The sequence below is a fragment of the Hippichthys cyanospilos genome, chromosome 13, assembly GCF_059441005.1.
Source record: "Hippichthys cyanospilos isolate Australia breed blue-spotted pipefish chromosome 13, RoL_Hcya_1.0, whole genome shotgun sequence".
Classification (NCBI taxonomy): Eukaryota; Metazoa; Chordata; class Actinopteri; order Syngnathiformes; family Syngnathidae; genus Hippichthys; species Hippichthys cyanospilos.
This window is the reverse complement of record NC_142381.1, coordinates 16,634,872-16,648,687: the sequence shown is the minus strand read 5'-3', so window position 1 is coordinate 16,648,687 and position 13,816 is coordinate 16,634,872. Positions and strand designations below refer to the sequence as shown.

Here is a 13,816-nt window from a genome sequence, read left to right as displayed (position 1 = left end):
ATGCACAAGTACATTCATGCAAATCCGTTTTACTGTACTTGCTAATACGTTCTAATGTACTTGTAAGTTAAATGCCAAAACTTTGTTTTGTTTTGTTTTTTCTAATAAAACGCTAGGAGGTATTCTCATCACCCTGCGACATTATCGGAACAAATGTTATTTTTAGCATACAGCCTACAAGTATTTTTGAACGTACTTGCTAATATGTACAAACGTTTTTCGAAAATGAAACTATTTGAAAATATTTTCAGATGTACTCAGCAAGACATTTGAATGTACTTAAAAATATCTTTGAAAGTACTTGTTAGCTGAATGCTAAAAACAGCATTTTTTTCCCATAATGCCGCAGGGTGCTGAAAATACATGAATAAATACATAAATGCAGTTTTTCGCATCTAGCCTACAAGTATGTTTGAATGTATTTATAATCATGTTCTAACGTACATGAATTGTTTTTAAACTATTAGAAAATCTGTTCAAATGTACTGGACAATACATTTGACGTACCTGCAAGTACATTTCAACGTACTGACAGATATGTTTGAACGTAATTGTAAATATTTTTGCGCCTTCTTTTAAGCTAAAGGCTAAAAACTGTTGTTTTTTTTTAGCATTTGTTTAAACTTGGATCGAATCTACTAAACTCAGGCAAACAAGACTCAAGTAAGTTCGTCAAATATATTCCGCTAATAAAAGATGGCGCAGCGTGATGAAGGGAAAATAATTAAGAAAAATCTTTTAATTTGCCGGATTGTCCTTCGGATGAGCATGTGATTTTCTAATTAACCTTCCGCAGCGAGGACACCGCTGAATACAATCAGTCTGACCCTTTCATTATTTGTCATGAATAAATGTATGACACCGTTATCATCGGTTACAGCCCGGTCCCGCATTATCATGCGGCACGACAGCTATCATCTCGTCAACTCCAGCAATCAGAAATATTTTATAATATTCGGGAAAAAATGGGACGGATGAACGGTGCATGCGTTGGGGTGTGTGAAGTCACATTTGATTTTCGAGATCGGTCACATCATTTCTAGATTGTTTTCTTTATTATCATAATTAATTTGCTCTCAATATGAAAAGATAATTATGTATTGTTATTAAAGAGAATTTCATCGGATTTTTCTGAAACTAAATGAAGGCATAGAACTCTAATTTATTGCAGTCAGTTGCTTCGTTATCCATTTAATTTTCTCATGACGTTTGAGATCATTTAATTTGTTTTTGCTGATGCCTGTTGAAAGTAAATGAAGGCATAGAACTCTAACACAATTTTGCAATCAGCTGCTTCATGTTCCAATTAATTTAGCCTTTATTTGAAAAGAAAAAAAGGCTGTTTATGTCATGACATTAAAGAGAAACTATTGTCATTAGATTTGCTGACACCTGTAGAAACTAAATTAAAGTGTTACGGTGTGTAACACAACAATGCAATAAGTTATGTTGCAATTAATTTTTTCTTAATTTGAAAAAAATGTACTGTTGCTGTCATGACATTTAAGTGAATTCAGTTCGATTTTGCCAATGCATGTAGAAACTAAATGAAGGCATGGAACTCTAACACAAATTTGTAATCAGTTGCCTCATGTTCCTATGAATTTGCTTTCAATTTGAAAAGAAAAATGGACTGTTCCTGTCATGACATTTACGAGAGTTCAATTAGATTTTGCTGATACCGGTACAAACGAAAAATGATGGCATAGAACTCTAACACAATTTCACAAAAAGCTGATTCATGTTCCAATTAATTTACCCTATTTTTGAAAAGAAAAACTACTGTCTATGCAAAGAACCATTAAAGAAAATTTACTGTAATTAAATTTGCTGATGACTGTAGAAACTAAATGAATGCATAGAAGTGTAACACAATCCTGCAATAAGTTGCTTTATGTTACAATTAATTTGCTCTTAGTTTGTAAAACATGTACTGTTTCACATGTACAATTTCACCATTTAGCCTATTCTGTACTGTTGAAGACATTCAAAAGAATTCCATTAGATTTTGCTGATACCTGTAGAAGCTAAATAAAGGCATAGAACTCTAGTGTAGTTTGGCCATCAGTTGCTTCATGTTCCAATAAACTTGCTCTCAATTTTAATAGAAAAATGGACTGTTCCAGTCATGACATTTAAGAGAATTTACTTAGATTTAGCTGATACCAGTAGAAATTAAATGATGGCATAGAACTCAACACAATTTTGCAATCATTTGCTTCAGGATTCAATGAATTTGTTCTTGATTTGAAAAGAAAAAAAATGTACCATTCCGAACACAATGTACCATATAAGAGAATTAAATAAGATTTTGCTGAAACCTGTAGAAACTAAATGATGATATAGAACTTTTACACATTTTTTTTAATCAGTTGCTTCATGTTTCAATTAATTTGCTCTAAATTTGAAAAGAAAAAAATATTGTTTCTGTCACGACATTTAAGAGAATTTAATTAGATTTTTCTGCTACCTGTAAAAACTCTGTTAGAATGTCATGTATACTCCATTTTGAGAACTGCTAGCTTAAAGTGCTTGAAAAAAAAAATCTTGTTTGGTTGCTATGTACTGTAGTTGTTATTGTTCCATTTCACTGTTTTGTGCTTCGGAGCACGTCTATTCATCTTCTTCCTCAAGACATGAAATATTCATTGACTGGTTTCCCAGGTAACTTTTGCAGTTTTCACTTTATTTGCACCTAACAGCCAATCAGTGTCACAGCATCACTTCCTCTTCTCAAACTTTTCAATCACGTGGCCTCCACCCCGGCCACTTCCTCTTTATTGTTTTGCTGCAAAACTCACACTTGCGAACGAGAGGAGACATCTTACTCTTCATTATCAGCGAGTGATAATTTGATCAGCCGTGGATCAAGCGAAGCTAGCGATGACATCATCATTTCCATCAGCAGGAGATAAGAGCAAAGATTTGTCAGTGAAATGTGAAAAGGACCCTTTCAAATCATCGCACACATCATGGTATGTATCTTTTATACTGTAATTGTATTTATAAGTCAAATATGACAGTTGAATGATGATGTTTTTCACCTGTCAATCAATTGTCATGACCTGTTCATATCATAGTATTTGTGTGATGAATTCTAGTCAATTTTGAAGCAACCATCACCTTGTGGCGCACCATTTCGGACATTTACATATTATTTAAGAAAAAAGAAGCTTATTGCCCAACGAAGAGGAAGAACACCAAAAGTGACTACGGAGTTTCCAGTGAGGTCATCACAGGCGATAATATCAAACATTCTCCCCCACATTCTCATGTCAAGTCATTCAGCGCTAACATGTTTCCCCCTTTCAATATTGTAACCGCATCACACAAATGATGGCAATATGACGCCGGTTGTCCTTCAGCTGATTTATTAACACCCACGTGATGATAGAACCTGACAAGGTTATTTACATATTGCTTGGCATGCGATGGCATTTTGGTGCCCTTCAAAGATAGCTTGGGATGAGAAACTTGGGGAAAAAATGGTTACTGTGTTTGTTTATCAGCTGTCAGAAAATAAAGAAGGATAGCATTATATTATAAATTAGTATATTTTACAGTAAAAAAAAAATACATGTAAGAGATGAATGGAAGGAAAGACTGGCTGCCAACATTTCCACATTATCAAGTATGTCTGTGTGCGTTTTAAAGCAAGCTTATAATAGCTTGAGACAACATGCACACGGACATAATTGATAATGTGGAAATGTTGGCAGCCAGTCATTCCTTCCATTGTCTCCCATTCAAAGTGTGGCATTTTCTTGGTTACAATCTGATTACTCTGAGCCAGTCTCATAATTTTCCAGTCAATACTGATGGATTAAAGGACCTAGTGTCAGTACTGAGACCTTCCCAGACTTCTCGAAAGCTGACCAAGAAAATGCCACGCTTTGAACGGGAGACAATAGAAGAAAAGACCGGCTGTCGACAGTAATTTGTTACATCTCTGCCCCCTGATGGCAAGTATGGCTGTGCACGTCATTGGAACAAATAGTTTCCTTAAGCTATTAGAAGGTTGCTTTAATGTCCATAATTAAAAAAGATAGGATTGAATTTCATAAAGGGCTGTGCGATTATGGCCAAAATTATAATCATGATTATTTTGGTAAATATTGAAATCATGATTATTCATTATGTTTGGTCTAACATGTCTAATAATTACACTTTTTTTTAAAACACGCGGTATATAAACAAGGCTTCAAGTCTTCATAATAATAAAAAACTAATAAAATATTAAACTAAAACTAGATCAATAAAATAAATAATAATTCAAACAAATGGCACACAGGGCAACACAGTGAACTTGCTGAGTACAAACCAGTAAAAAAAAAAACAACAAGCATGTTATTTACTTTTAAGCAAATTTTAAGCAAATTTGGAGTCGAAATGTTATTTTTGGTCATTTCAAACCGAATTTATTCCAATTTTTGGTCTCAATTGACAGCTAGCATTGTGTATAATAGGAATCGGGTTAGAAACTCAACACCATTTCACACTGGTACATAATATATTAGGATGTGAAAATCAGAGGCGTTTGTCATGCAAGTTTTCTAAACATTGCCCCCTGGTGGTAGGATGACAAAGTACCTGATATGACATTTAGTGTCTGACTTTTTAAATGTTAACATCACTGAGAATCAGCTTAATTAATTGTGGCAGCCAATATTAGGATTGTAACTAAAACTTGATTAGTTGTGCAGTCCTAGTTTCATGATTTTTGTTGTTGTTTTTGATGGTTAAACATTCAAGCAGGTCACAATGACCCATAAACATTGTTAAGATGCAAACACAAAATAGTGTGAAGTAATGAAAATTAAAATGTAGATATCCACAAGTGTTTACATTGCAGTATTTTCATCAAAGGAGGATTTAAACATAAGATCATATAAATATTTGCTGGGTAGGAACATTTTTGACATAGATGGATGAGTGTTTGAAGTAAGGCATATCTAAAATATTGTTGCTCCGTATTTTATCTGTAACTTTAACTTTTTTAATTTTGGGGAACTGGTCCTTCCCTCCATTTTCTCCCGTTCACTGTGTGGCATTTTCTTGGATCTGAGTCAGTCCCATGGAAGAATGGAAGGCATATCCAAAATATTTTTCAACCTATTTAAATCTGTAACTTTAAGCTATCATTTAAATCCTGAGATAATAGCGTAAGAACTTTTTAACAGCCTCCAAATAATTGTGTCCTCGTATGATGTCAACTTGGCATCTCAAAGAACTCCACTTTTTTTTTTCTTGACAAGCGTCCAAAAGTACCTCACACAGCAGCGCTTTGCACGTAAGTGGATGAAAGCAAGCGCTTTTGCGGGGGAGTTCGGCCTTGAGGGAGATGAGCTGGCGTCTCTTCCTCGATTTTCTCTCGTTGAATCCTCCAGCATGCATGTGCGAGAAAGCCCCGGGCGCTACACGCTAAGCCGCGTGTGTGTTCTTCCAGGAGCCATGTCGTCTTTATTCATCCCTGCGGGCTATTCCTCTGAGATGACACCTTGCGAGACCTTCAGCAAGATGCGCCGATTAATTAACGCCTGCTAATATCGTCCCTTTGCTGTCGTCCAAAACGCACCCATAGTTATGATTGTTTCCCGGAATAATGCAGCGCTCGCTTGGTAAACATCTGGCGGCTGTCTCGAGTGGCGAATGTGACTGCACATACATATATGCGTGTGAGTGTGTGTGCGTGCGTGCGTGCGTGGGTGAACATAATGGCTCGGATTTTATTCTCCGAAAGTGCACTCACTCTATGCGAGTGGGTGTTAAAAGTACCCTGAGGTTCTTTTGTGCATATGTGTTTGCTTTTATTAATGGAAATCCTCTGCTTTCTGTGATTTCTGCCAAGTAACAGAAAAGTACATTGTAGTACTTAAGTAGATTTTTCAGGTGTGTGTGTATGAGCATGTGCATATATATATATATATATATATATATATATATATATATACTTTATATATATACTGTATATATATATATATATATATATATATATATATATATATATATATATATATATATATATATATATATATATATATATATGCTTACAGCAACACTCTATCTTCAAGAGACTGAACATGCCTGCCTGTTTAGCACTAACATATTTATAGAAAATGGACAGATGGATGAATATTTTCATCTTAACACTAACAGAATACTGCAGAGTTAAAGAACAGTTCTAACTCAAAACCTCTTCCTTTGCTTCATTGATTATTTTAGTGAACATATAAACACATTGCACATAATTCATACATACGATCATAATACTGTATATATATATATATATATATATATATATATATATATATATATATATATATATATATATATATATATATATATATATATATATATATATATATATATACACATACACAGTGGGCCCCCGTGTTACGAACTTAATCCGTTCAGCGGCTAGGCTCGTAACTCGAATTAGCCGTATGACGGGCAGTTCAAACCTATGTTAATTAGTGAATGCGTGCAACGCGTGCAAAAACCTTAGGTAAAAACATCACAACTTTAAACACATATTAAAATTTAGTAACATAATCTACTGTACAGTTAAATTAAATAACATAAATATACAAAGGAAAAATGACATTTACCTTTGGGGCGGAGGGGAGCAGAGACCAACACGCAGAATGTATTTATTTATTTTCTTAAACGGGAACTTTTCTCAAACTAGAACATATCACCGGCGATTTCCTTCTCTTTAATCCATAATAGAAGAAGCCTCTCCATTTTGTTGTCAACCGAGGTGTCCCCCGGCAAGGAAAGTCTTGCCCTTAGAAGATTGCCGAGCGGTTACGGCCATACTCACGAGCAAGGTTAACTATGCGTGCGCCTCCTTCGTATTTTTCTTATTATCTCCTGCTTGGTTTCTATTGTCATCATCCTCTTACTTCTTCCTTTACCGCCACTAGCAATTTTAGAAGCCATGTCTAACAGATAACGTTTGCAAAGTCTTCACAACATTCCTTCCTTCTGTTTTTCACCCCTTTTCTCTCCTTCCTTTCATCCCAACCAGCTGTGCCATCAAGCTAGATGAAGTCGTTCGGCCAATAGCATATCGGCATTTCTGTAAGTGAGACCGGGACTGCAACCTTAATCGACCAATAGCATATCGGCATCTCCGTGACTGACACCGTGACTAAGATAGTGACTGTGCCATTGTAAGAGCAATAGCGTTCAGCGTTACCGTGACAAGCCTGAACAGTTGATTTTGTTGATGCAGCAAAGCGAAGAAAAATTGTATGAACACATTGACCGGCATGTTTGATTGTTCGTAAGACAAAAGGTGTGTACGTAAGAGGGGGACAGAAAACGCCAAGGGCCACGTTTGTAAGACGAAAAGTTCGTAAAAGAGGGAGTTTGTAAACCGGGGTCCCACTGTATATAGATATACAGTATATATAGATATAGATATAGATATATACACATATGTATCTACACACTATAAGGCGCACCTAAAAGCCTTATTTTTTTTAAAAAACCTGGTAATCAGCCTTATAATCAGGCACGCCTTATATATGGATGAATATTGAGATTGGGATTCGTAGATGGGGAATGAACTGATAAGATAAACTTTACCTGTTTCTTTTGTGTGGTTACAGTTGAACAAGATTGGTCATATTGACATTGAGTTTAGCTATTGAGAGTTTAGAGTTATTATTTGAGTTATTATTGTTATTACTTTGAGTATTACTATATTGTGATTGAAAAAGTTGTAAAATATGTCATTAATTAGGCTGCGCCTTATAATCTGGTGTGCCTCGTATATGGAAAAAGTTTTAAAATATGTCATTAATTGTGTGCCTTATAATCCGGTGCGCCTTATAGTGCGGAAAATACGGTATATATATTAGGGTTAGGGTTAGGGTTAGGTCATATTTCTGCACCATGCAGTGTACCGTATTGTTCGGCGAAGTCTCGATTATGGGTTGTTTTTCTGTATTGAACTCATTCATAGAGTGTACCGTATTCAAAGACACATACTAAAACATACAGTACGGTCGGCAAAACAAAGGAATATAATGTGAAGGGTTTATTGCTCCCAGCGTACTGCTTTTCACCCGTACTGTATGTGCGCTATATTTCTGTGTTTTGTGTCTTCCAGCTCACCGTCTCTGGAAGAGCATCTCTCCGACAGTATGAGCGTCACCTCGGCTGACCAGGAGAAACTGCTTCTCCTCAACAAGAACACGGAGCTCCGTAGAGTCAACAAAGAGGTACGAGTTCACCTTTACCGGTTCTGTCTGTACTGCTGATGTTGGAAAGGACATGCTTCTCTGTGAAAATTGGAGGATGTGGGTGGCGTGTGAAAAATTGCCACTGAAAGTGTGGAAATTATGTTGGGTTTTTTTTCCTCCCCACAAATCATATAACCTTGAGCTACTTCCTGATTTTTAAGAAAGAAGAAAAATGAAGCTGTCTTCTGATACAACTATTATTTCCATTTCATGTGAACTCACCCTTTGAAACCCACATTATTGTATACACAGTATACAATATATATGTATACTAATATAATGTATACTGTATACAGTATATACAATATGTATGTATGTATGTATATATATATATATATATATATATATATATATATATGAATGTCAGGGCACTTAAAAGGGAAAAGAAAACGTAAAAATCTGTCATTGGGATTGAATGAGTTTTTTTTTATTTTTTATTTTTTTTAACACACATAGCAAGAGAACAACATTTCCAGAGTAAGTATCTAATATACGGCAAAATTTTAAAGGGCTTCTTTTGTTTTTCTAACCGGCATATTAATTGTCAGGCAAAATGCAACGACGCGGTAAGGACGACATTGATTTGAAGCTTGCTTATGCCGCAGCTGATGAAACTGAGCGAGGAGTGGGACCAGATGTATCGCAATAGCACTGCGGCCTTGCAGCAGCGGCTGGAAGCGTCGGAGTTGGAAAACGGCACCCTCAAAGAGCTCAACTGCAAACTGCTGCTCAAAGTTGAGAACCAGCAGGTAAACAAACACACAGCAGAACAGGAAGGAAAATCCTGGCCGGAAAATCCATGTGGTTCCGCCGCTGAGTATTGAGTAAAGTTGCTAATCTTTGTCGCCGCTTTTTTCTCACAGTTTGAACCCTGCGGCTGTTCATCCAGTGCGACGTATCCGCAGTTGTTTTCATTTTCTTTCCTTTCTTTTCTTTGCTTTCCTTTGCTTTCCTTTTCATCCTATTTTCATTTTTCTTCTATTTTGTCCTGTGGTTTTACCTGCTTTTTTCTTTTTTCATCCGTTCTATTTTCTTTATTTTATCTTTCCTTTTTTAAATGTTTCTTTTGTCTTATTTTTTCCTTTTTTGATCTTTTCTTCTTTCATCCTTTCGCTTTTTTATCCTTTTTTGCCATTTCTTTGTTCAACTTTTTTCTTTCATTGTTTCCTTTATTTTTGTTATCCTTGTTTCTTTTTTTTCTCCTTTCATCATTTTTCATCATTTGTTTTTTAGTGTTTCTTTTGTCATTGTTTCTATTTTCTTTGTTTTTCATTCTGTCTTATATTTATTTTTATTTTTTCCATCTCGTTTTTTTCTTTTCACTTTTTCTCTTTTCTTTTCTATTTCTTTACTTTCGATTTTATCATTTCTTTTTCTTTCTTATTTCATCCTTTTTTTTCCTTTTTAGCAGTTGTTTCTTATCTTTCTTCTTTCATTCTTTCTTTTTAAACTTTTCACTGTAATTTTCTTCTTTTCTTTCTTTTTTCATCTTTTCTTTTTCTTTCTTTCTAATCCTTTTCTATTTTTTCCATCCCTCATTTTTCTTTCTTTTCATCCTTTCTTTTGTCTTTTCTTTTTTTCTGTTTTTTGTCATTACTTTTCTCTTTTTTATTCTTTCTTCTTTAGTTTTTTCACTGCTTCCTTTTTCTTTTCTTTCTTTTTTCAGCTTCTCTTTTTTCCTCATTACCTTTCTGCTTGGAAATAAAGTATTTTAGCTTTTCTCAAAACTCCTACCTAATTGAGATTATGCCTATATATTTTTTCTATGCATGCAGAGTGCCAGAGACTATTACGAGCAGGCCTTCATGCTGGAACTGAAGAAGAACCAAGAACTACAAGAATATGTGAGGCTACTGGAGCACCAAAAGGTATTTTCACCTCTCTGTTATGTCCCCTCAAAGTCTCTGAGCCCTGATGCAGAAATTGTCTCCAAGCAGGAGAGGGTCCTAAGCATCTCATCTTCTTCCGGTGAGGATGTGAAGCAGAATTCCAAATGGCCAAACTCCCATCAAGAGGTGCTGGATTTAAAAGAGCAGCTCCAAGCACTAAGGTGTCAGGTGGGCTTTTCATTTCAACAGCTTGAAATTCACTGTTGCTATGGAGAAAGAGCGTAAAATGAGACGGGCAAAAGCACCACCTAGTGGTGGCTGGTGCCTGCTCACCTTTATACATATTGATGTACACTATTCTATTAGTATTGACCCTGCGATGAGATGATGTGCTGTGTGCGCAGACTCAAATATATGAAGCCGAATTTCAGACGGAGCACAAAAAGCACAAACACACGCTACAGGACAACCAAAGGCTGAGAAGGAAGCGGGAGGAGATGAGCCAGCAAGTGGAGCTACTGCAAGAGCAGGTTTGGCCGAGAGCATGTTTACTTGGAGTTTACAAGAAAATGCTTGGTGGGAACATTGAATCATGATAAATCATGCAGTTGACATAAATGCATAAAGTTGTGATTCCACATAATTTATAGCGGAGGCAGCAAGAGATCATTAGAATTGCTCTGATTCCTGCTGGTCACATTCAGCTTCTTGTTGCTATGCAGAATTTGCGGCGCACACTCAGAGAGGCAGCAGGAAAACAAAGTCCAACAAGCAGTGCTTGGAAAAGACAATAGGTTTCATTTAATTTAGTGGATTTTAGAAAACTCATCATAAAACGCTTTCTAGACGGATACATAGATAGATACAAAGGTATATATAAATATATACATATATAAACACACACACTGTGTTTATATATGTATATATTTATATAAATACACACACATACAAGCACTTGTACTTATTTATACTATACTTAGCATTTATACAGTACTATGTATATGTGTATATACATAGTAATATATGAGTATAATCAATCCTAATTAGTGAAAGGTGGCATTAATTGTTGTATTTCATTCATAAAATGTGTATTTAAAATTATTGAATGGTACATTTATTTATTTAATTTTGGCACTTTCGGTCCTTCATATAAAAGAGCTTCTTTTATCCTTCCATGTGATTGAATTACCTTGGAGTATAGCTTATTTTTACCAACTTTTTAAAGTAAAATTCCATGAATGCCCATCTGTTTAACTCTTTTAAGTTTAGTTGCAAAATGAGTGTAGTTCGTTAACCGAATCAACACATTTCACAGCTCAAAGTATACGAGGACGACTTTCGACGGGAGCGATCAGACAAGCAAATGCTACAGAGGCTGCTACTGAAAAAATCTGAATCCAGCAAGGACCCAGTGCTGGTGCATCGCTGCAATAACGATCTGCAGCCACAAGGGGGCGACAAACGGTCACAGATTTCAACCAGAGTGCAACACCACCCGCTCTGTCCCAAGCACCAAAATCGGGCCAAAGATTGAAAGCAGATACAAATATGAAATCATTTTTTTAAAACAATCAATATACATAGAGGTTATTTTGTTCATTGAAAAATATGAAATTGTGTCTGATATTCTATTTTCAGATTATCTCTAGAATACCTCAAGGGGCAACGATTGTTCCCAATGGTTATTATCCAGCAAATTTGCAATATTGTTGTATTTTTTTGCAGATGACATAATTTTGCTTTCTTTTGGTAAAGATGTATGAAAAAAACTACATGTGTGCAGATGAAAGATGCTAGAAAGTCTCACAACGTGGTTTGATCTAAACAAATTGTCTCGCAGCAAGAAAACGAAAATTGTGGTATTTGGGGAGGGCAGTAAAAAATTAAAGGGCATATTGTACTTTACATGTTTTTTTTTTTTTGGGGGGGGGGGGGGGGGGGGGGGGATACTGTACTCTGTCCACATTGTCGCTACATTCAGAAACGCCTTCAAATACATGGTCATTTTTTTACGAAAATGCCTTTTTTATAGCTACATAGTCTTGATTGTTTCAAAAACACAAAAAATGCATTATATATAATATGTATATATTTACTTATAAAAATCTGCTCAACCAGTTAATGTTAGAATGGATTTTGTACTGAAATGACTTCGAGACAGCCATTTTGGGTGAGTTAAAATGTTTTGTCATTTCATGTCATTCTTCTTGAACTGTCATATTTGGTTAGTTTTGTGAAATGCTAAGTGTGAAATGAATGGACCGCCACTGCTTACTATACATGTCTTTTTATTGCTAAACTGCCTTTACATTTTTTTATGTTTTACCTTTTTTGCAAAAAAAAACCCTACTATAAACAGTCATTTTCCGCAAGAAAAAGCCTTATTAGACATAATTTTTGCCAGAAAGAAAGAAAATTGTTCATTTAAAATAAAACTTACAATACATGGTCTTTTTTTTTGCTAACAAAATGCCTTATTATAGTCAATTTACCCCCCAAATTGCCTTCAAAATGTATTTTTATTGCTAAAACGTCTGACTAAACCTGGTAAATTTTTCAGTTAAAAAAAGAGCCTTCTGATATATGGTCATTGTTTTCACAAGAAAAAGCCTTATTAAACATAATTTTTTCATTAAAAAAAAACACCTTATTATGTATGGTCAATCATTATTCTTTGTATATTATACAAAGTTGCGTGTAAAACCCCTTACTCTATGGGCCTTTCTTTGCAAAAAAACAGGCCTTATTATACATTATCTATTTTGAAATAAAAAAATGCCTTAGTATATACAATGTCTTTTTTGTTGTTGTTGTTGTTGCAAAACACAAACAAAAAGAAGGTTTTGATATCTATGGCTGTCCTCAAAGCGACTTGAGTCAAGAACACCTGCCGAGTCCCCTCGACTTCATGGCCGTCCTCCATAATCAGCATGCTTCTTCCAAGAGGCGTGCGCACGTGAGTGTAAGTTTTGATCATAATATCGGTAAAGTGGAATAAAAAACAATTAAATGGACCTGATATTCCACAAGATCATTTGCCTCCCGAAAGCATTGCTTTTAGGAACCCAGACTATTCTGTGGCCACCCACCTTGTTGATATAATAAAACTCTCCAGAAAATAGTGAAGTTTCAAACTCACTTGGGCTTTTAAAATTCAGGCTTTTAATGTACAGTAGGATTTTGAACTAGGATTAAAGCAAAGACAGTCAAACTCCAAACATGAACGAGAAATAAGAAAACTGACAGGCTGAGGCAGAAAATTTGAGGAAAAACAAAAAAACAAAAAACAAAGATTGAAAAAGGAACGAAAATAGAACAGAGGACAAAAAAAGGTTAAAAAAGCAAAAGAAAAAAAGACTGAAAGAAAGGTTAAAAAAGAAAGAAAAAAGATGAAAAGGTAGGTTATGACATCAAAAGAGTAAAAAAGAAGAAAAGGAAAGATGAAGAAAAGGAGTGAAAGGGTTAAAACAGCATGATTAAAAAAAATAAAAAATGATTAAAAAGAAAAAGAAATGAAAAGCTTTGAAAACAAAAAAGTTTAAAATAAGAATGAATGATCAAGGTAAAGAAAAGATGAAATGAAAGAAAATATGATGAAAAAGGAATGAAAAAAGGATGAAAAAGATAGAAAAAGAAAAACTGAAAAAGAAAGGAATGAAAGAAAACAAAAAGAAAGAATGAAAGAAAGAAAAATATAAAGGAAAGGAATGAACTCAGAACTAAAAATAAAACAAA

At 34.9% G+C, this 13,816-nt stretch overlaps 1 protein-coding gene across 2 annotated transcripts; it reads left to right on the top strand.

The window, feature by feature from the left end:
• The first annotated feature begins 2,829 nt into the window (after nt 1–2,829).
• On the top strand, nt 2,830–11,949 carry LOC148414046 (uncharacterized). Of its 2 annotated transcripts, XM_088431824.1 has the most exons (7): nt 2,830–2,975; nt 8,120–8,231; nt 8,858–9,001; nt 10,028–10,120; nt 10,190–10,309; nt 10,513–10,611; nt 11,397–11,949. In XM_088431824.1, exons 1-7 carry the CDS (start codon nt 2,884–2,886, stop codon nt 11,613–11,615), a joined length of 879 nt encoding a protein of 292 aa, XP_088287950.1. In that variant the 5' UTR covers nt 2,830–2,883; the 3' UTR covers nt 11,616–11,949. The 2 variants fall into 2 exon arrangements, with proteins under 2 accessions (XP_088287950.1, XP_088287949.1); XM_088431823.1 differs by having other exon boundaries at nt 10,028–10,309; nt 10,486–10,611.
• Nucleotides 11,950–13,816: the final 1,867 nt, after the last annotated feature.